At 33.3% G+C, this 24,939-nt stretch overlaps 1 protein-coding gene across 1 annotated transcript in view; it reads left to right on the forward strand.

Annotated features, from left to right (window-relative positions):
- Positions 1-24,939, forward strand: part of LOC108904248 — a 72,844-nt gene that overhangs the window by 38,365 nt on the left and 9,540 nt on the right. Inside the window, exon 2 of the mRNA XM_018706723.1 lies at positions 8,479-9,005. Within this exon, the coding sequence (XP_018562239.1) occupies positions 8,556-9,005 (450 nt within the window). The 5' untranslated portion in view covers positions 8,479-8,555. The remainder of the gene's footprint in view (positions 1-8,478; positions 9,006-24,939) is intronic.

The following is a 24,939-nucleotide window of genomic DNA, read 5'->3' on the forward strand; positions in this document are numbered from 1 at the left end:
TTTCTCGCCAAAAAGCGTAGCACTGTGAGATTCCACATGTCATAAAACCCATGTATACCAAATTTAGTGATTCTCGTACAACATGGTTTTGAGATATAAAAAGACTTCTTAGGGGCAGATTTCAGGGGGCTGTAACTCCGAAAGTGGGGGCCAGTTGGCAAAAAGAAAAAATACGGGTCCTCTAAATTTGTCTTAAAAATCTATGACCAAATTTTGTTGCATGAATTTCGGTACACCCTGTATAGTTGTTTGATAAATGAGCTCGTGTGACAATTAATACAGAAGGAATATATTATAAGACAATATATATTTTAAAACAATAAATATACTTTTATACTTTAGAACAATAAATACATTTAAAAAAATTATCAGGCTTATCCTTTCTTTTTCCAACCGAACTTTTTAGATTGAGTTTCGTCCCATGATTTTCCATTAATTTATATTCATCCTTCTTAGAAGATTAACGCCCTTCCCCAAAATAATCAGAAATAGTCATCGGACGCATTTGGCAGGGTCAGATTCTGAATCAGCACCGGCAAAAACCCCCGAGATCCATTTTTCCAGTCATTTCGAGAACTTTAGATTTCAACCCCCCCTCCCCCCTTGCCGCCCCCTCCACGAGCACAGGGGATATTTTTCACCCTCGAATTCGGAATTAGCACCCGCGAAAACCCCCCGGAATCCATTTTTCCAGTCATTCGGAGAACCTTGCAATCCACGTGCCCCCCGCGACCCCCAGGCGGCCGGATGTCGCCCCCGGGGGGTCGAGTGAACTGGATATATGCATATTCGAATTCTGCGCCCCCAAAACCCCCGAGTACCAATTTTTGCGGTATTTCGTGCACTTTGGCAAGTTTCTCGGATGCGATGCACTTCTAGATGCACTTTATGCACCCGCGATGCATTTCCGCCACTTCCGGATAATAAAAAAGGCGGGACTTTTTTCCGACGGTTTTTCTGAACAAAATGCAAAAAACCGCATTAAAATCGGACCGGGCCGCGAAAATCTAGATATTTTGGTGTAAATCGTTCTTTATTGCCTGGTCTATTCTATGGATATAAAATAAATTTAAATTATCTTCATTAGCACAGACAAAATAGAACTGTAGAGGCAAGCTGGCGAAGTCAACCGTCAGCCTAACTACAGCCCAGCCAGCATCGCGCTCTCTGTCGCTGTTAGACATTCGCTGTGTTAACATAGTTGCTATTTTATTAAGTATACTTATTGTTTTTACAGGCTCATATTATCAATCGGCTATTTACAATTAGTTTTTTGTCACAATTGGTGTTTATTTTCATGATGGCTATTAAAAATAATTGTAAATATTGAATCCTCAACATGTAATTTAAATAATAAACATACATTAATGTTAAATTACAGGTGATTAGTTACTGAATAAAATTGTATTATACATTTTCTTGTTTTTATTCTCAGGTTTCCTAAATGGGTCAAAGCCATTAAGAAAAAGGGCGCCCTCAAAATCGTCTGTAATATGTTATTACATTGCCAAGAGAAGTTTATTATTATTAATAAAAACGGCGTTAGAAATTCATCCAAAAATGCAGTGCCAACATTAAACTTGCCAAGAGTGGTAAGCAAACTGTCGTTTAAAAAAGAAGAATGACAACTTAAGAAATAGAAATAATAATATATATATATATATATATATAAACAGTACACCTAAGCTACAGAAAAATAAAATTGTGCATCATGTATTAAAAAACATTTTGAATGTGAACATATTTAAAAATATGTAGGTATAAGAACTTGTGAAGACTATGTGAAAAGTATATATATCGATATGAGAATAAATCATGAAGTTAAAATATTTAATTCAGTAAAATCTACCAAAAGACAAATATTAAATAAACTAACCTAACCTAAAGAACAATAAATATATTTAAATTATTTTGTAGGTTTATTTAATATAAGCAAGACATTAAAATATATTATTTTCTGAATTCCAAACTTGAAAAATGAATATTTGTCATAAGTGTAAAAATATTGCTTAATCCTGACCTGTTCAAAGTATACGCGGTCAGATTACCTGGCACACTCCACTTCCCCGCAATTTGGCTTCACCGGTTCCCATGCTTTGGGGTAGGATACATACAGGCTGGTCCATTTTCGATGGGATTTCAGGGTATCTCAGAAACTACTAAAGATATGATAAATCTGACACCACATTCTCGAGCTCGATTTTCATCGCAAACTCGACTGTCAAATCAGAAATTTGCTATCTTCATTTGTTTCTGAGTTACAGGGCGTTTCTCGTTATTATAACACTTTTGAACATGTCTGTATCTCAGCTGTTAAATAAGTTAGAGTTAAAGTGAAAACTGCTCAAGACTAATTCTTTGGCGTAGAATTGAATGCCGGTATTAGATTTTTAGTAGGTCTTAAGATTCCGGAGTTATGACCCAAAGTTATAATTTTTTAAATGGAAATCGTAGCTGGTTATGACCTAAAAAAATGGAGATTTTTTTTTGCTTTTCAGCAATATACCACATGCTATAGTTATTTTTCCAAACACAGAAGATACGGGGTGTTTTATATATAAATTCGATCCTTTTTTACATTTTAATATGGCTGGCTATGAAAATACATACAAAACTATAATTCTTACTTTTACAAAACTCATATCTGTTGTAAAAATATGACGTTTATTTAAAATATATATTACAGATAAGAAAAGACAGAGTTTTCAAATTTTTATTCCACTTCAACTGAAGTTACAATATTAAACGTAAATTAAACAATAGTAAGTACCTACATCAATAAAAACTTTCAAAAATGATAGCTAAATGTTCAAATTGCCGTCCCTCAACTGTCACACATTTCACGCATCTTCTGGCAACGCTTCGGGTAGCATTCATTAAATGTATAGGTATTTGAAATATTATTAAAAGGAATTTTAAATATAATGTCTTTTAGAAAACCTCAAAGGAAAAAGTCCAACGGACTCAAATCAGGTAACCTAGCTGGCCATCTGATCGGTCCGTTTGTTCCTATCCACCTATCTCCTAAAATTTCGTTAGTATTATATTATCACACGAGTATATGTTGTGCATTTAAAATAAATGTCATATTTTTACAACAGATATGACTTTTGTAAAAGTAAGAATTATAGTTTTATCTGTATTTTCATAGCCGGTCATATTAAAAAGGAAAAAAAAATATAATTTATATATAAAACACCCCGTATCTCCCGTGTTTGTAAAAATAACTATAGCATGTGATATATTGCCGAAAAGCAAAAAAAAATCTCCATTTTTTTAGGTCATGATCAGCTACGATTTCCATTTAAAAAAATATAACTTTGGGTCATAACTCCGAAATCTTAAGATCTACTAAAAATCTAATACCGGCATTCAATTATACGCCAAAGAATTAGTCTTGAGCAGTTTTCACTTTAACTCTAACTTATTTAACACCTGAGATACAGACATGTTAAAAAATGAGACAGTAACGAGAAACGCCCTGTAACTAAGAAACAAATGAAGATAGCAAATTTCCGATCTGACAGTCGAGTTTGCCATGAAAATCGAGCTCGAGAACGTCGTGTCAGATTTATCATATCTTTAGTAGTTTCTGAAATACACTAAATTCCCATCGAAAATGGACCAGCCTGCACAAAATGGAAGTAGGTACTCTGTGTTCATTAGAATAATTATTCTGCATTTTTCTTGCATCTGTTGAAATTTTTATAAAATGTCGATGTCGAAAAATTTATTTAAATTTGCTTAATACAATAGATTAAAAATTGTTTCGATAACTGATAACTTTTTAAGGTTCACGTATTTTTGTTGAATAAGTTAACAAGTAAACAGTTTGCAAAAATAATAAATAATTCTTAGCTATTTTCATCAAAATTTCGTCGATATGTTATACAGGGCGAGTTACATCTATCATAAACAGAGCTCGTTAAGGGAAATATCAAACGACCATTAAACAGTGTCTACTACTTTCTTTATTAATATACAGGGTTGTTTGTAGATTTAGACAAAGAATACTTTTCGATACAATATTTGAACGGTGTGTTCAATTCTGTAATTTTTTGGTGAAATTGTATACTGCTGGTTGGCATTCGACACGGTCCGTAAAAAAGACGGTCGAGTAATAGACAGAAATTATGGGCGTGGCTTATCTCATCTACGTCACAAAATTTCTAACCTTTAGGATTCATGTTTGTTTACTTGCGACTTCACTAGTAATTTTGCATTTTTCCAAGTATTTAAGTAAATTATAGTTGTTTAGGTATTTTGCAGTAATTAGTTAGTTATTGATAATAGTTTTTAATAAGTTGATGGTGTAGTGTTTAATATAAACTATTAATTTACCACGTAAAAATGCCAGGAGTGAGGTGTAGTGTTGCAATTTGCAATAATTTTTATAGTGCTAAACAAGAAAATTTAAAAACTTTATTTAATGTGTTTCCTAAGGATAAAAACAGAAAGATATGGGTGGAACGGTGCAAAAGACGCGATTTGTTTAATCATATAACTGGACATATTTATAGTACACATTTTGAAGACTCAATCTTTGAACGCGATTTTCAAGCAAAGCTATTAAGTTTATCATCAAGAAAAAGACTTAAAGAAAACAGGTTAAATGTTTTTCTAGTTTAACTGATTGTATTCACTTCAAAAGGACTAAATTTATTGTTATTGTTGTATAACAAATTGATGTGATTGTTAGAAAAGTGATTGGAAATTTTAAGTAGGTATCTATCGAAATGTGATTTTAATATTTTTGTAAATTTGACAATTTTTCTTAAAATTAAATGTTTTGTCAAAAGTTCTATGCGATTAACTTTTCCTCTTCTTCCTTTCCTTTTATTCCTCCATAGTCCATTTAACTCCCAACACCGAAAAAAACTCTCAAAGCTAAAAACTACTGATGTATAGTTTACTTGTAAAAACTTAGGAATTTTTTAATTCGGAACATCAACTGTAAAACTGTAGTTGGTAAGTACAAAAAGAAATTATGTTGCAGTCTATTATAAAGTACTTTGGTAAGTTATTTGAAATTTAACTAAAGACAAAAGCAGATACAATAACGTCATATAAACTGTACACAAGTTTTTATTTTGGAGCCAAGAGAATATTAAGATAGGTCTAAATTGTTTATATATTCACTTCCCCTCTTTATTTTATTAGAGTTTATGGATATTAACAGATATCTGTAATAAAATTAACACAAATTTTAGGTTAATTATGTAACCAAACGTCAAAAATGGTGACCGATCGTGATGTGTATTCAAGACAATTTCACATTTCATCCTTTTATTTCCAAATTCCAATGTAAAGATTCAGTTTGTATATATAGGTAACATTTTAGACTCAAAATACCTGTTAATTAACCATAATCATAACTGATTAAATTTATTATTTTATGTTAAAAGGAGCGTGGTACAAGAAAAGTGACAATTTTAAATTTGCCTCTTATTTTCTTATGGGAAATGCAATGAGTTAGAAAGAGATGACGGTTGAACGAAGATAAACTGAGGTATTTGGTGACGTATTTGTTTTTTATTGACTGATAGACTTATGCGGCGACCGTCTCTTTACGGACCGTGGGCATTCGACTGATGTTCTCAAACATTCAGTAATGGCGGAAGCGATCGTGAAAATGTAATTAGAAGAGTTCATATCAAAATATTCACCCTGTATTTGATTTTTTTTTTAATGTAACTGATAATTTTGAAAGTGAACAAATGGTCATCGAAAGCTATTGGCATTTGTTAAACAAGTTATTTTAATCTATCAGGCGGCATTTTGTAGTTCTTTTTATTGCGCATATTTCGTCTGTTGAACACTTTTTCTAAAATCAATAGTTTTTTCCAATATATTGAAAAAAAAGCAAATTGGTTAAAAAACACAATGTTGCTAATGAAAAAAATTGACTTACGAGATAATACACCTTTTCTACTACCTTTCCCTACACATTTCAACGATAAAATAGCGGACGTCAATTCATCGATTTTTTTAGTCCATTTACTGCTATAGCGACGCATCTATACCTCATCTGTTATAAAACAAAGTCATTAACACAATTATCCACAATGTTTCAAAATTTCAATGAAAAGCAACAAGTTATTTATTACCAGTTAGTGAACGGCGAATATCGAGGAATGTTAATACTTCCTCAATTAGTATGATGGTATACAAAGATGTTAATTATTATTTAGCATCCACGTATTTTTGTTGAACTAGTTAACAGGTTAGAATAATAGCTTGTAAAAATAACTAGTGTTAATTACTTTTCATCGGTATTTCGCCAACGTGTTCCGTGTTGATTACCTGTGTTGAATAACGTCGCTGTCAACTGCTTTAGCTAAAATTTAGCTTAAATCTAAATCTGCAGTACACTGATTTTAATCGTAAGAAAATTATTAATATCGACCAGAATCGGAATCAATCCTGTCTAAAAGAAAAAATTATGTACAATCTTTAGCTCAGTTTATAACGGTTTTTAGCTCCAAATTTTTGACACATGCACCGACTGACGTGAAATTTTAACAGTAAGTAGAAAATTGCTCAAGAAACAAAAGTTACATAGTGCCGAAGTGTGCTTTCACCCCTTGTCGTGGGTGGCAATGAAGGCACCCATTTTAATCGCAGAAATCAATAGAGGGATGAATTCTAAGCAAAAATTGCTCTACAACGTTTTTTCCGAAAATTAATATTTTCCGAGTTATTTGCGATTTGAAATGTTGATTTTTCATCTAAAAAGTATGTTTTTCAACCATTTTTGATAAATAACTCGAAAACCTTGAGTTTTATCGAAAAATTCATATATAGCAAAAACAAAGTTTTTGATATAACGAATCGATTCATTTTTTGTTGATTACCATAGATGTAATAATAACCGAGTTATCACTCTCTAAAGGTGATTGTTTATTTTTCGGAAAGTAATACCGAACATTTTACCATAAAATAATGGCGAAAGAACTAATTTTTCGAAGAAAATGAATATAACCTTTTTTAAAGTGCTTGGAAAGACCCTTAAAATGCTTTTCGAAAAAATTTTGTAGCTCAAAAACTCGCGGTATTATGATGAAAATAAAATGGTCATTTTTTCGGAGAAAAAATCAACTATAAAATCTATGGCTGAACCATAAAAATAGAAACTAAGCGTAATCCATGTAAAGTTAACTTTATTTAGGTACTAATAATAGGCTCTGCAAGTTTGACAGGGTTTAGAAAGTTTAAAATAATGGAAAAACATTTTTTAATTTTCTTATAAAATTTCCTTTTTTTCGAAATAACAAAAACTAAAATACGTGATTACGTGAATACGTGAAAAATGCAAGAGTTCAAAATTAAAGGTCTTTTTTTATAATATTTTTGCTCTCTCAATGTTTCTGTAGAGCAAAAATTAACTGAGATTATTTTTTAGTTTGCATTTGCGTGTAAGGGCCACCTTCTTTGAGCCCTTAAAACCTAAAAATCTCGAAAACGAAGAGTTCAAGACCCTTCAACTATAAAGGTTGATTTGTAGCTCTTGCAATTCCCTGCAAATTGCTTTTTGGAGCGATGAAATATTAAAATTTTAAAAAGTTATCGTGAAAAAACGAATTGTATTATTCGGTGAAAGTTGTCCGATCGTGTAAATGGCTTAATTTCCGAACATGTTCTGGGAACAGTTGCCAAAATTGTCCTCCAATCACGGACCAAACAGAGGAAGTCGACAGTGATGATAGTTCTTTAGATTATATGTAAATTTTTGATAATAAAGTATAATTGTATATATAATACACAAATAATTTTTATTTTCCCTTTCACTACATAATACATACATTACATAATTTAAGTTTCGAGTTTTAAGTAATCTCGTTGAATTAGGAGTGTATCGTTGAGTGTTTTGAAACAGGTAAAAATTCTTCAATTCCTCATTAGGGGTTGTTTTTAAGGGTTGAAACGTTGTAATGGATCATTGGTAATATTATAAACAGTGATGAGTGTTTCGTTAATTATAAATGCTATAAAGATGTGAAAAACATTTTTTGTTTTATTTTCTGCAATAAGGGTGCTTTTTAAGGGTTGAAACGTTGCAATAAATCATGTATTATTTCATAAACAGTAAAAAATATTCAATTCTTCATTATTGCTTCGTCAAAACATTTCAGAGCCGCGAAAACAAATTTTTGCTTTTTTTGCCTCATAGGGGTGGATTTTAAGGGTTGAAATGTTGCTACAAATCAAAAATTATTATTCAAAACATAAAAGAATTCTTATTCTATTGACATAACACTTAAATCTATGGTTTTATGCAAAAAGGGGTAGTTTTCATCCCCTAAAAACAATAAGCACACATGGATATATAACATTTGTAGAGGAGGGTGAAATACGGTTTTTACCGTTGTATACTGGACTACTTCCATAACTGTGCCACCCCAAATGATAGAAAATAAAGAATTAGAAACACGCGAAATATTTATTGCAAAAAGTATAGTTAAAATACAGTCTCTTCAGTTGCAGAATGGTGATCGTCCCAAAACGATGCGATTCCGGAACCCCAGGAGGGCCCCACACCGCCTCCCATAAATGACATGGGTCAGAAGCCGTCCCATCAATTGGGTGGCGGCATCAACAAAAAGTTACCATTCTCGCTCTTCCTACGCGCTCACTCCACCACCCACAACCCCAACCCCGAGCAGCCCATCCGCTTCCAGTACAAGACGAGGCGGAAGAGCAAGGATCTCCAGGACTCGAAGCACTCGAACCAGAACGCCGTGAACAACAACATACAGACGATCAACAACTTGGGCAAGCAAAACCAAAGCAACATCTACAACGTGAAGAACACGAACTCGGAGGCAAAGTGTAAGCTGGTGAAGACGCAGAACGGGCCGGTGAGGACCAAATCGGAACCCAATCTAGTACCTGAACGAAACAAGCATAGGCACAGGAGGAAGATCGGGAAGATTAAGAACGACTGGAGCGACGACGTGCAGCAGTTCGGATACGAAATACAAGACGTCGACGCTTTTCTGACCAAGGTAAACTCAGTTTTTATTTATTACTAACGCATGACGTTTTTCTGGCTACAATATGTCTCGGTTGAGCTTCTATCCAAAAAAGAACACCTAGTTTAAAATATTTAGATAGATCTGTTTCATATCGGCGTAATACCTGCGTGTTTACTTCGTTGGAATATGTAAAGTGAACGTATAGACCCCCAAAATTGTAGGTAGTGACTCATTTTCAACATAGAACCGTGCAACTGGTAAGGAGTGTAGGGAATGCGATTCCATGGGCGTATCATTTTAGAGAAATTATTAAATATAGAAGAAATACACATGTCAATTTTGGTTAAAACAACTTTAGAATGGTACAGGGTGTGGCATTAGTGCGTCGTAGTACGATATGTCTTTTATTATAGAAGATATCAAAAAAAGTTATTTACAAAAATTGTAGCCAACTTAAAACTGCACATTTTAAAATTTCGTATATACAGGGTACGTATTACCACGGTAAAGCAAACATTTTATTTTTTAAGTGGGACACCCTATTATTTCAAATTTAGATTAAGCTCATCTCTCCCATGCTTCCGATATAGAACATAATAATTTTTTGCAGGCATAACTTTTTGATATTTTACAGTTTTACGAGAAAGTGCCGTTTCTTTATTATTGCAACAGTTGAATATAGGGCGAGCCAAAACTCGAGCACATAATTTTCTCAATTTTTTTAAATGAATCATCCTGTATTTTATTTTATATTTCATCATATTTTATATGTAAATACAGGGTGAGTCAGCGATTGGTTAAAGTAGATTTCCTCCGAATTGCTAAAGTTTATCAAAAAACTATTTCTACAGGGTGATAAGTACGCTAACAGAACACATTTTAAAGATATTTTAAAATATACAGGGTGCTCCAAAAATTTGTGGCAGGCCAAACTTACATTTTTTAAATGGAACACCCTGCATTTTACAACATTTTTAGAGTCTACGTTTAATTTGAAACATTTTGATATAAAGTTTCCTATATCTAAATTTAATAGATTCTGAAATAATTGGAACTAAATAAAAAATATTGCATTTTTCTACCAGTATTTAACAGTAGCTATCCTCGTTATTTTTAAGAATTAAAACAAGATTTTTGGTACCGTGTTACTGTAAAGGTGGCTTGAGAACGTCATGGATTCAAATTTTGATTAGCACCTACAGGGTGTTCGTAAAATAATGACAGATTTGAAGAAGTTTAAACTAAAAAATCTTAATTTTTTTAAATGGAACACCCTGTATATTTTTCAATATTCCTTTAGATCTTTTAAAAACTAACAACTTTTGTTAACCATGTCCTATACCTATACTCAATACTTCTGGAGATATTCGCTTAACAATGTAGTGGAGCATTTTTCGTGATTTTCTAATTGTGTTACATTGTCACAAAAGCCATGACAAAATGACAATTATAAACAAAATAATCAAAATTGTTACATTAGACTTGTCAGTGCATTGTTATTGAGATTTTGAACATTAAATCAGTATTATTGAAATTCAAAATGAATTTTACAAGAAATGAACTTATAGATATGGTGTATGCATTAGGTGCAGCCGAAAGAAATTGTCTTCTTGCTCAAAGAATGTATAAAATGGAATATCCTGATAGACGCTTGCCTTCGAAAAAGTCTTTTGAAGAGTTAATGGTAAGATTTAATGAAAGTGGTAATGTTAATTACAAAAAACGGGAAGTAGTTAATAGAAATGCGTCAAATGAGAATAAGGAATTGGAAGTTTTACTTCAAGTTGAAGAAGATCCTCATGTTAGTAGTCGTCAAGTGGCTAACATATCTGAAATGTCACAATCTACTGTAAACCGAATAACGAGGAAATATAAGTACCACCCTTATCACATAGAACTACATCAAGAATTGCACGGAAATGATTTTGAACAGCGAGTAAATTTCTGTACTATTATGAATAGACAAATTGAAGCTGAACCAAACTTTTTAACAAGAATATTGTTTTCGGACGAAGCAACTTTTAAAAGTAACGGCTTAGTTAATCGGCACAATATGCACTATTACTCAACGAAAAACCAATTTTGGCTACGGGAAGTAAGGTACCAAAATAATTGGTCGTTAAATGTTTGGTGTGGTTTCTTAAATACAAGAATTGTAGGACCTTATTTTTTTAATGAACACCTAAATGGTCCTAGGTATTTACGTTTTTTGAGAGATGATTTGCCTAATCTTCTTCAAGATATTGATATTGTTGAACGAGGAAATATATTTATACAACACGATGGAGCGCCCGCTCATTATCATGATGTCAGAATATACTTAAATGACAATTATCCAGAACGATGGATAGGGCGTGGGGGTTTCATTCACTGGTCTGCAAGGTCTTGCGATTTAACCCCTCTAGACTTTTTCCTGTGGGGTTATATTAAGGGGCAGGTATATGCCCATCCACCAACAACTCTTGATATGAAAAATAGAATAAGAGAATCATGTAGAAGTATAACTCCAGAAATGTTATCAAGAGTAAGACGATCCTTGAAAGAAAGATTAAATTTATGTGTTCAGCAGGATGGTCATTTATTTGAAAATTTAATTAGATAATCCCTTGGAAGATTTTGTCTAATAATTATTATATTTGTTAGTTCGGTGTAATTGCTTAATATTAAGTACTATACTCTTCTAGTGTCAATTGTTGTGTATTATAATAATTATAAGTTATTCTAATATAACAGTTTATGAGTATTTGTTACTTATTTTCATTATTTTATTTAAAGGATGAAATTTTTCTTTTTATAATTAAATTATTAAATAATTTAATGTGAAGATAAATAAAGAAAACAGTATTTATTATATTTGACGTAATATGATTATGATTTATTACTATCTATTTTGCCAGGCCTATGGACCAAATTAGAAAATCACGAAAAATGCTCCACTACACTGTGAAGCGAATATCTCCAGAAGTATTGAGAGTTGTTAGTTTTTAAAAGATCTAAAGGAATATTGAAAAATATGCAGGGTGTTCCATTTAAAAAAATTAAGATTTTTTAGTTTAAACTTCTTCAAATCTGTCATTATTTTACGAATACCCTGTAGGCGCTAATCACAATTTGAATTCATGACGTTCTCAAGCCACCTTTACAGTAACACGGTACCAAAAATCTTGTTTTAATTCTTAAAAATAAGGAGGATAGCTACTGTTAAATACAGGTACAAAAATGCAATATTTTTTATTTAGTTCCAATTATTTCAGAAACTATTAAATTTAGATATAGGAAACTTAATATCAAAATGTTTCAAATTAAACGTAGAATCTAAAAATATTGTAAAATACAGGGTGTTCCATTTAAAAAAATGTAACTTTGGTCTGCCACAAATTTTTGGAGCACCCTGTATATTTTAAAATATTTTTAAAATGTGTCCTGTTAGCGTACTTATCACCCTGTAGAAATTGTTTTTTTTAATAAACTTTAGCAATTCGGAGTAAATCTACTTTAACCAATCGTTGACTCACCCTCTAGTTAATATGAGGGAACTGGACGAATGTACCAAGTTTAAATTATCTTTGGCAAAAGTGCAATGAAGTATTATAACTTACTCAGATTGAACATTTTTACTATTATTTGCTCCAAATCAAAGTAAATGGGTAATTTCCCATTATAAGTGTGTGTATGTCTAATTTATTTAATCACAAAAAATTAATACTGAAAAAACCAACCAATTTTTGCCAATTATTAAAAGTCATGGTAAAATAAAAATTCCGCCAATAAAAGTAATTAATCTCAGTCTATGAGTACATGTTGATTATGTACATTACTGGAAAAAATTAAGGAAACAAAAATATTTAATACATTTTTTAGTGATTTTCGAAAGGCTGAGTATCTGTGAAAAATGGTCGTGTCGGAATAAAAAAAAACCGTTACGAAGTTTGAAGTCTCTAGTTTCAAGATCTTTTAACAAAACAATTTGTTGAGCTAGGATTATCGAGGAATCAAAAGACTCGTGGAATTTCGAGGTATTTAAAACCAGTATCAAACTGTCACATAAACGGTAAACAATTGGATTTGTTTGATAATAAATCATATTATTTAAATCCTTATATTGATAAGATTAAAATAGTACTTTATAAGATATATTCGGAGTATAAACATAATCACATTTTAAACAAAAAAATAAATAAGTTGATTAATTAACATTCAGAGTGTCCCAATTCTAATCTGCTATACAAAAAAATTTTATATTAATTTAAAAATATGTCAAAAATACACACAATGATATGTATTTTTCTAAATATTTTGTGATCGCTACCACTATCACATTGTAAGTAAATGGCCCCAACAGTCACCTGACATGAATCCCCTTTATTACTTATGAGGTCATATGAAGCAGCAGGAATACTCGTCACCAGGGGAACTAATATAAGACATTCAAAATTCTGCTACATCCATTACGGCAGTATATTTATCAATCTCAAGAATGTCATTATTACATAAATGACAATCTTTGTTGAACTAGGCTAATTTGAACATCTACTTTAATTTCTGCTTATAGTCTTTCCGAAGTCAGTTGAACCATAGGCGTCCCTAAAAAAGTTTTCTGCGAAAGGTAAAAGACAATAATAATTTGTATACAATTTGTAGAAAATTTCTATTATATGTTCATTTGGCCAACAACATATTTTAATTGTTTATGTCCTCAAACAATTTTATTATATTGATGGTAAATTGTGGTTATGACATATCAAAAAAACATTTACATTTTCATTAAAATATATTACTGCTCGGCAAGAACCAACGGGAAGGTATGAACATATCCCTGCCAGGAAGGGAAAGGTTGTTAGTTTAGGTCAGAAAAGTTATTAAATAAAAATAATTTCCAACAAAATAATTCCGCATTGCTTCACTGCACGGTTAGGCAAATTGTCAACAACTGAAATTTATGCCCAGTCGCCCAGCGCGGCTGTGTTTGTGCGCCGTTTGCTCGTGCGCGTTTCTTCAATTCGGCGTATACGTCTGGTCGAACGTTTAGTTCGACCAGACCTGTATATGGGTATGGCTAAATAAATATGGGAACAAGTTTTTCAAATATTTTAATGTCGAAGACAGTTCTTTTATGTGACTAAGGCATCAAATAAAAAATCTGTTAATAATGTGCCGTATTGTAGTTCGTTTTGAATTAAATTGAAACAGAAGACAACTTGAGATGAAATATAGGTACTATCATTTCAGCATTTTTATCTTTTACTGCTAATATAATACGCGAAATTTAAAATAATCAAATATACGTACAATTTAAGAGTGTTTCTCTATTTTTAGCAATATATTGCAAATATTGGTGGGTCTGTTGACTTAAGAATTTTTTATATCGAATGAATAAACATTATTAAAATTATGTTCTGTTATTTAGAGAGATAAATCAACAAAACATTTTGTCAGGATAATGAAATGCATCAAATTATATCTGTGTTCCTTGACATTTAGACAAAAAGCAGTTCTCCTTACATATTGCCTTAGATCATTATGTATTATATGAGTACCATATTGGCCACTTTGTCTAATTATAGTTGTTTTAGATTGTAAGATCTCTTTCTTGCTGATATAATCCGATAATATTTCTCTTATGTAATTTAATAATTATAAGTAATATCCTCAATAATTGTTTATTTTCTAATAACAATAATTATACATATTTATTTTCACGTAATACTATTATTTTGATAGTTAAGTGGCAGCATTTTATAAAAAAATATATGTATTTATACCTATATCAAATATCGCGTGCTTATCGTATGAGAGTTCCAATTTTTAGAGCATGTCTAATTTGGATCAAGATATTTTGCTTATCGTAAGTTTTATATAGCAATAGCTTTAACGAACCAAATTTGAACAAATTGCTTAATTGAAAGAAAAGTTATGAAAAAATAATAATTAAAAAAATTAAAGTTAACAAATATGTTATTTGTTTCCATGGGTCCACAATATCTATAAAAATATTATAAGAAGTCTTAATAGGGTCTTTCACCACATATTTAGGGGGTTAAATGCTTACGGAAAATGTTGAAACAAGTTATAAATTAACTCTCAAAGGTTACACTAGTGCGAATTCGCACCACTGTTTTTTTTTAACAGCTGGCGCTTCTCAGGTAGCAGCTGCTGATGGTTTCTCCCACCATAAATCTGTGGCCTAGACAATCGAGCCGTACCACATAGTCGAGGAAATAAAGCACAAAAAGAGCCGAAATCACCGAAATTTTTCGATCAAGTCATATCAAGATGGGGTTTTTACAATTTCTAAAGTTATGTTAAAAAATGAAGCAACTTTATGTTATGTTTTTCAGCCAAATTGCATTTGAACAGTGCAAAATGCATCCGGAAAAATGCATTTTTTAAGGTCACTTAGAAAAAATTCATAACTCGGTTAATAATGCCTGGAATGGACTCAAATCAGGCTCCTGCGGGTTTTCGAGGTCGCTGATCCCGAGTATGATCTTCAAATTGGTCCACCGCCGACCTGGAGCTTAGGATTGATGACGAACGTCATCTCCGAGGCTTCTCCTGAATTTCACTCTTAAATGCAACGAGACTTGACACCCGAGGGTTTTTCGGGTCGCTGATTCCTAATCTGGCGTCGGCGAGCCCGGATACCTGGTGCACCGGAACCTTTACATGGACGTCATCTCCGAGAGTTTTCCTGTAAAATTCGGGGAAACAAGCCGAAAATCGCATAAGGGGTTTTTTTGGGGCGCTCTTCTCGAAATCATCTTATAATATGACGCATGCACGACTGTGGGCCCCCAGACCGGGGCCCTCGAAAAACTATCCGGGCCCTATACGTCAGTTGATGATGAAAATTATATTTAGTAGAATATTTTCAAATTAAAGTTAATAGTTAATTAGATTCGGATAAAATGGAGTTAGATTATATTTGAGTTAAATTAAATTGAAGCTAAGAGTAGGTTAGAAATGGCAATTTATTTGGAAATAAATAATTTTAATTTATTTTTGAAACAACACTTGCATAAATTGTAACATCCATTCAAAAAAAACCCTGATGCGGTTTTGGGCTCGTTTACGCGAATTTTACAGGAAAACTCCCGGAGATGATGTCCATATCCAGTTTCGGTGCACTAGGTGTTAGAATCCGAATGCAAAAAAAACCCATCTTGATACGACTTGATCAAAAAATTTCGGGGTTCAGTGCTTTATTTCCTCGACTAATAGCTGACCTCAGTCTGTTATTGTTTAGAATCTGAAAAGTCCGATCGGTGCGAATTCGCACTAGTGTGACTTTAGTGTGGGCAAAAGTGTGGCTGAATTTATAGCAATTAATCTAGAAATAAAGTGAATTGAAATGCGTAAACCACAACGTCAGAAAATGTCTTGGAGATACCGGGAAAAGTCGATACCATTTTACATTTTTTTTTAATATAAACTTTGAACTTCAGAATCCCTTTTTTACTTTTTCTCTATCCGTGATTTATAAAAAAAAGTAATTTTTCGAAAAATATTTTTTTCAATTACAGTTTTTAATAACAAATTAGTTTTTTTTTTTTTCAAAACTAATTACATCATTCGATTTCTCAGAAAATTTTACCCCCATTTTGATATAATTACGTTGTTTTCGTTAACAAATAAAGACATAAAGGTTCAAAGTTGGCAAAATCCCAATTCGCACTAGTGTGACTTTTAAGGTGGTACACCCCAACTGTGACCTTTGAGGGTTAAATATTACTGAATATTTAAAGTTAGCCCTGTATTGCGCAATTTAAACGGGGACACCCTGTACGTGCAGCTGATTACCCAGCCCGATTTGTCAGGCGACACAAGCCGCGTTCTCTGTTACCTGCCGGAGAGCCCATTCCGGGCTGCTAGCCGTTGCAGAAACCGCTAGAAGATCTAGACCGATACGGGGACCATTAGTCGACTTTGGCATTACGCTAAAATCGCCGTCCGCGCCGCGAGAATTCGCCGCGTTCTCGCAATCTCGACGGTTCGCCTCGAGCGGCCTGTAATTTACAGGTCCATCCCGAGATACGGACGGACGGACGGATCGGTCAGTATTTAGCGACCCATAGCTCACATTCCGCCGTCGCCGAGGTGGTGTTTAGCCTGTCAGGAGGGCAATTAAACTATGCGGCATGATAGGTCAGGGGGCAGCCAAACATCTGTCTGGCGTTGTCCGCCGGATCTCGGCTCGGGTCCGGCCAGTGCCACCCACGATCCCAAGCGCCATGGGCGTAGGCGCGGGCAGGCGGCTATCGGGAAAAGACGAAAAGTTGATTGTCGTGTAATGGCGTCGTTTCCAGCCCGAAAAATATTAGTTGCCTGAAAAATTGTTCTAATGTCATATACAGTGTGTGTCCCTGGATGGGGTACCGCACTCTCGTAACCTTTTTTATTGTTTCGAGAAAAAGTTATCTCGATTAAAAATATTGGCTTATCTTGGGAAACCAGGGACAGTAATCAAATATGTAATAAAACATACAGTGCGTTTAAAAATTTTTAAAATGTGAACAAAAAAGAAGAATAATCACATTTTTCAAATAAAAAGACGCCGCAATTTTCAATTATCTTACTTAGAAGCAGCTAGAAATTGTAAAAAATTAATAAACTTTCATTTTAAATTTAATATACAGGGTGGCCAAATGAAAACGAAACAGAGCCATTTTCAGGAACTGCGTCAAGATTGTAGAAAAATGCTCAGACCCGTCGATTTTAGATTAAAGGGGGACATTCTTTGCTGGTATTTTGACTCCACCACTTTCACCCCCAAGCAAGGGTGAGCATCACCCCAAAATATTTAAATGGCATTGGGGGTTGAGTAATATTTCTTTTGAAAGCTCTTACAATTCTCTTTACAACAGACTTTAAATTTTATAATTCCGCCCAATACTTATTAAGAATTTTGATTTTAAAGTTGAAACTTATGTACAAACAATTAGTAACGGTAAAAATGTCAGTCATTCGAGTTAAGTACGCCAATGATATAAATTTAGTATTTCTTGCGTTACATTGGTTTTTGGCGATTTGTTATCACTTTCGTAAAAAAAACACAATTGTAAAAAACAGAAATGAATGCTATACACACAATGAACATAAAATTAGTGGATTCCAAATTATTTTCTAGTATTACTTGGAAGCGTTGGTTGGTAGTTTATTTAATTGTGTTTTTGAAAATTAAACAGTATGGTTTATTCCATTGCGGAAAAGGGTAGATATCATTTCGCTTTACTTTATGAACAATAAATGTACGAATAGAACAGCTCAGCTATTTAATGAACAACATCAAGATCGACATGTCAGGAAGAAGTATGTTCTAGAGTTAGTAAAAAAATTTCGAGAGACAGGGAACGTAGTCAATAAAAAACGAGGACTTGAAAAACCTATAGTTAATGAAGCTAGTGAAGTTGCAAGTTTTGGGACATCTGTGTCTGGGATCAATCGAACTAGCATACAAACCATTTTGCAATTTTGCGAAATAAAGAGTGAGCGAGCAGGGAACGATCCACAGTTCCTTTTTTTTAACATATGTTTTTCTGATGAATGCAGTATTTTTCTTGAACGGGACGGTAAATCGTCACAATTGCCGCTATTGGTCCGACTCAAACCCAAGAGTTTTTCACGAGGTGCATACACAGCAACCGGAAAAATTAAATGTATGGGCTGGAATTTTCGGTGACCGGCTGGTGGGTCTTTTTTTCTACTTGCTAATTTGACTGGCCAAATGTATTTGCAATTACTGGAAGACGCTATTGACCCTGCCTTTACTGATATTATTGAAAATGTTCCAGAGTATGATGAAGGTCAGTTGATTTTTCAACAGGACGGTGCTACTCCGCATTATGCGTTAATTGTCCGTCACCATTTGGACCAACGTTTTCTACGGAATTGGATTGAGAGAAGAGGCAGCATTGAGTGGCCGCCACGATCACCGGATTTATCGCCCCTTGATTTCTTTTTGTGGGGATACCAAAAATGTAAAATGTATAAAACACAGCCAGTGTCGCTGGAAGATTTGCGTCAAAGAATCGTCGACGAATGACGTCGAATCATTCCGGAAATGCTTCGGAATGTGCGCGAACGTCAAGCCGGTTTCTCACTAGAAGTGTGGAATGTGCAAGGCAGGTTTTGTTAAAATATTTGTTCTCTTCTGAACTCTACATTTTTCCTATCTCGTTCTGCCATAAAAAAAATTATTAAGAATTTCCAAATACGAATTTTGATTTTCTTCCAAAAAGTAAGGACCAATTATTTTATGATATATTATACCACACCAGGCATTTACTCTTTAAAATTTTTTACTATTAGTTATCAATCAAAAATTTGGATTATCTTTAGCCCAGTATCTACAATTTTGAGAGGAAACCATACCAGTTACATTTGGACACTTTTCATTAAAAATTTATATTGTACATCGATATGAAACTTTATTCTATTCTATTCTATTATAACATTTCGCAGGATAAATTCGTTGCTCCAGGGTTAGCATTATTAATAAAAATAAATGTCTGTTGATTTTGACATTGATAAGGAAATATACATGGTAATTATATAGTAGGTAAGATAGTAAAAAATTGCGGTCTTTTTATTTTCAAAATGTGATTATTATTCTTTTCTGACTAAACCCCGTATTTAAGCATTTCGTGGATTCTTGAACAACTCTGTTAAATACAATTTTTAAGGAAAAAAATTAAAGACACTGCTTTGGGAAAATTTTACATCTTGAAATTTTTAGGACGCCGTGTATGTTTTATTACATATTTGACTACTGCCCATGGCTTCCCAAGATAACAAAACTTTTTATCAAGACTTTTTCTTTGAAAAATCACCGATGACACTCTGTTTATTGAATACTGTATTCAATTATTTTCCCCTTTCTCCAGAATTTAGCATCAAAATGAAATAAATAAATAATTTTTAGGTATATACCACTATTAAGATGATTGTGACAGTTAGAATGGCATTTGGATTGGAAAAAAAACGTTTATCTCGAATACGGTTTATTTTATCTATAACATACATACACTTATACTATTTTCACTTAAAATATCCGTAAATTGTATATATTAGTAGAAATAACTTCAAACAACATAGCTGTTACCCAAACCTTATCGACAAATTTTCCTCACCGCTCAGGAGCAACTCCACAAGGTAAGTCCAAAGAAAAAAGTATAAATTCGTGTTTTATTATTGCAAAACCCACCCAAACCCAAGAAATTACTCATTATTTCTTGGACACCCTGTATATTACCATGTTACGGATATAAAATTATATAGGGATTATCCGCATAAAATTATTTTCTGAAAAACTGTATTATTACATGCATTTCATCTTGGCTGTACCGATTACGTGACACTTTGCCGGTAAAATATTAAAAAAACAATTATTATAGGGAGGCTCCGCCAAATTAAAATACACTTTAACAAGGCCTTCGTCGATGCAGCGTGCAATTATTCCTTCACTGCTGCAAGTAGTATTATTTCGATTAACATTTCACGATTCAGCACGAGACGCCAATTACTGGTCGTGTACTATACGCATTCCTAGTTATAATAAGGCGGGCGATTATTTTTTAGTCAGTTTCGGCATAATCGGGCTATTAAGTATATCTAATTATTTCTGTAATACCTATGTTAAAATAAGTATGGTAAGGCTTGAGGGAAGGCCAGCGAAATACAGGGTGTTCGCTTTTTAAACGTAATATGGAAGAGATGGAATCAACAGATTCCACAACGATCATGTGTGGGCAATGGAAAAACCTCATGTTATCGGACCACATTTCTTCGACGGAAATTTGAACAGCGAGATGTACACTCGACGCAAGATAAAAGTTTCCAATCTGAATCGTATTTTGTTTGAAATATTACGGCTTAACCGCTTGTCTATATGGGGCGTTCCCATTAAACTCGTCTGGAAATATTTTACCGTCACATCTGACATTTTACGAGTTTTGTACAAAAATGCTTTCCTGGTAGATTGGCATTTTTAAAATGGGACTAATCGGCAAACTCTTATAGCAAACCCCGTATGAATTTTTTATTATCTTGTTTCTATTAAAAGAGTTGCATTTACATTACAATAGAAAAATCGATTCATCCTAGTTCGCGCCATTATTCCATGGCTAGAAATTGGCCTCAATGATTTGGGATCGAGGGGGATTATCCCTCTTTATCCTGCCTCATCTCGTGTAGGCCTGGACAGCCTTCGTAGGTGGGCCCCATCCGTCGTCTACCCCGACCGCAAATGCGGCCGGTGTAGGCGCTTTGTGGGACCTCCTTTTGTCCTGGCTGGGCCCCGCCGGCTAGGGCCCTTTCTTCTGGCGCTCTTCTTGCTTCGCCGGCTCGTCTGTGTAAACCCCGGGGGTAGTGTCATGTTTATGTGTGGTATGGTTGGGTAGGGTAGTGCGGCTATGCAGCCTGGGATGCGCTTTGCTAAGGTGGCCCTTAGGCTAGCGCGGGAGGGGAGGGATAAGGAGGGTATGGGGGGTGTGTGTATGTGCGTGTGTGTCGTTGTCTTCGTTTCTTGATCCTGGCGGTCTCTGAAACAGAAAAGGTTAGCGGGCAGGGGGTGGGGGATGTCGTTGGGGTGGTCACCCAGGGTCAAAAACATCCTAGTTAATAAATCTTGCGAAACGTCTACTACCTACTTACGAATAGTTAGATTGAATGGATTTAATTTTACTTTTTTTTTTTAATTTTGAAAACCCTGCAGTTCGGAAACGGCGGCCTTAAGAGCCTACGTGTGTGTAACAAAATCTACTTAATTTTAGCCACAGAATGGGCCTCTGGTTTTTTCTGTACGCCATTAATGAACACTGTATAGGTGCCCACAATGAAATCAGTTGAAGTTTCTTATAAAAGTTGTAAAGCATACAATTCTACATGAAAATGGCCTCGACTTTTCTTGTACTATTAAAATTAACAGAGTTAGGGAGGCTGAACGTTAAGGGAAGATTTCAGACATTTAAAAAAAATCATAAGCAGAAAAATGAATTAATTTTGTAATTTTTTTTTTCAATCTACTCTAAAAAATTTCACTTTTATTTTCAGAGAAATAGATATAATTTTTAATATTTAATAAGAAAGTTATAACAATTTCAAATTTTTAATCATTAATTTTAATGATGTAACAAAACTAAAACAATTTTTTTCTATACTATTCGATTGATTATTTAAAATAATGAAAAGTTGCCTTCGAATTTTTTTACGTTTGTTTTTTAGACAGATACAAATTTATTTACCTTTTTATATTTTGAATTTTATTTAGCTCCTACGACACTGCATTACCGAAGTTGTGGACAACTCGTTTGCTTATGACAAAGATAGATTATTTCGTTCGCTATTGTCAATGCGCGTGCGTCAGTAAACGTGTGTTTCTTTAGATTATTGTATGCTCGATATTCATTGTTAATCTCAAAAAGGTAAATACCATAGACCACCTAGACTGGCTTATAGAGCGACTTTGGTGAAAACACTTTGGAGCCTGATTTGGAGCCCAGCGCTCAGTCGTGTCCTAGCATTTGACGTGTACGCATCGCTGTGATTTCGATAATTAGACGTTTTATCATGGGCAAGTGTATTGTAAAACATTGTATAAATAGAAGTGATCGAGTTGGTGAAGAGAGGCGAAAAGTTTCCTTCTTTAGGTAAGTAAAAAAAAGGAATATATAAAAGGTAAATATGTACGCCATTTTTCGGTTAACGTCACAAGTTTCCAGGGTTAGCTTTATAATTTTGTTCGCCCACATAGTGTAGTGATTAACGTGATATTGTTATTATAAAATAATGAATGAATTACTGTAAAATATTTTTAGTAATTATTTACTTTATGTGAGTCTTAAATTTTTATGAAATTTTACCAATTCCCGTCATTTCGAGATAGCTGAAAATTAATTAAATATTTTTTTCAATTAAAAAAATCGCAAACAAAACTAATTTCAGATTCAGTATTCGTACAGTCAATTAATTTTTATTAAAGATCGTGGTTGTTTGACGTATCCATCTCGAGATGTCGTAGTAATATGCTAAGAAACAGAAAAATTAATAAAATTTTTAAATAATGATGAAAGCAGAACACCTAGGCTACAGAAAAATAAAATTGTTTATCATGTATTAAAAAACTTTCTGAATGTGAACATATTTGAAAATTTGCATGAACATCAATTTGATAATTTGCCTAACAATTGTAATCATTTAATAGAACTTGTAAGGGCTGAATGTGAAAAGTATATCGATGTACGAATAAATCATGAAGTCAAATTATTTAATTCGGTAAAATCTACGAAAAGGCAAATATTAAATAAATTAATATTATTTAGAGGATAATAAATATATTTAAATTATTTTGTAGTTTTATTTAATATGACACTAAAATATACTATTTTCTGAATTACAAACTTAAAATTTAATATTTGTCATAAGACGCAATATAATGTTTAATATGTAATAAAAATATTACTTAATCCGGATCTGCTTAAAGATGCGCGCGATCAGATTGCCTTCCACACTCCACTTCCCCGGATTTTGCATTCACTGGTACCCGTGCATTGGAATTAGATACGGCCAGTCTAGGTGGTCTGTGGGTAAATTCATATTAATAAGGACTAACATTTTTTCTTTTAGCCTAAAACGGATTTAAACGGATGCAAACTAACCCTCATGGTCACCCCCAAAAATAATATTTCCGTGATAACTCGGGTTCTAATCAATATTTTGGAATGAAACAAAATGGAAATTACTTCTTATAAAAAAAAACATTTATGGGTTTATGTAATGCGTCAGTTGAATGAACAGTATGACGATATTCCACCAAATAGAGATACGCTCTGGGAACGTATACAAAATATTTGGAACGCTATAGACGTGAATTAAATACGACGCCTTGTTATGCCAAACAGATTACAAACCGTTATTGATTCGGATGGTGGTTGGACATATTATTAGATTGTTTTGTTTTTTCGTTGTTTATAAAATGATGTCAGAATAAGTAAATAAGTTCATAACACTATGGGCCCGGAAATGCTTCCTTTCTGATAGATGTAAAATTAAAAAAAAACTGTTTTTCAAAATATTTCGAAAACGATTTAAGATATCACACTGAGCTTTGGTGTCTAGTACAGTGGCAGTGTAATATCTTAAATCGTTTTCGAAATATTTTGAAAAAAAAACGGATTCCATCTCAGAAAGGAGACATTTCCGGACCCATAATATCATGAACTTATTTACCTACTTATTTTCACTTCCAGAACACGTTCTTAAAATATTTCCCTTTCCTCCCGAAACTGCATAAGTTATAATAAAACTGTAGTTTACAATATTTTTATTTTGTTGCTTTCATGACCTACCTACCTACTTCCTGCAGAATATGCCACAAATTCTTATTTCAAAATATTAACTTTCTCAGGGACAAGAAAAATAATGTGGCAAGACAAAATAAATTCAAAACCTGTATACTCTTCTCTTTTTTTAATGCATATACTTCAGGCCTGCAATTTTTTGTTATGTGTCGTTACACACGTGGCACGTGCCTACACACAAAAAAAATATGANTATTAACTTTCTCAGGGACAAGAAAAATAATGTGGCAAGACAAAATAAATTCAAAACCTGTATACTCTTCTCTTTTTTTAATGCATATACTTCAGGCCTGCAATTTTTTGTTATGTGTCGTTACACACGTGGCACGTGCCTACACACAAAAAAAATATGACACGCCCCTAATTATTGATGCCTCCCAAAATTACTATTAATAGTCCACCGGCTCGCCCCTATAAAAGTAGTATGCCTTTTAGGTTAAAAACATTTATCTTGCGTCGAGTGTACCTACCGGGCTTTTTTGGAGAACGATCTACCTCTAGTACTTCAGGACATTCCTCTTCAAATCAGAAGAACGACGTTCTTTTTACATGATACTCCATTCCATTATGGACGAGGTGGCACTAATTTCCTCAATGAAAAGTATCCA

The sequence above is a fragment of the Anoplophora glabripennis genome, unplaced genomic scaffold (assembly GCF_000390285.2).
Source record: "Anoplophora glabripennis isolate ALB-LARVAE unplaced genomic scaffold, Agla_2.0 scaffold46, whole genome shotgun sequence".
Lineage (NCBI taxonomy): Eukaryota > Metazoa > Arthropoda > Insecta > Coleoptera > Cerambycidae > Anoplophora > Anoplophora glabripennis.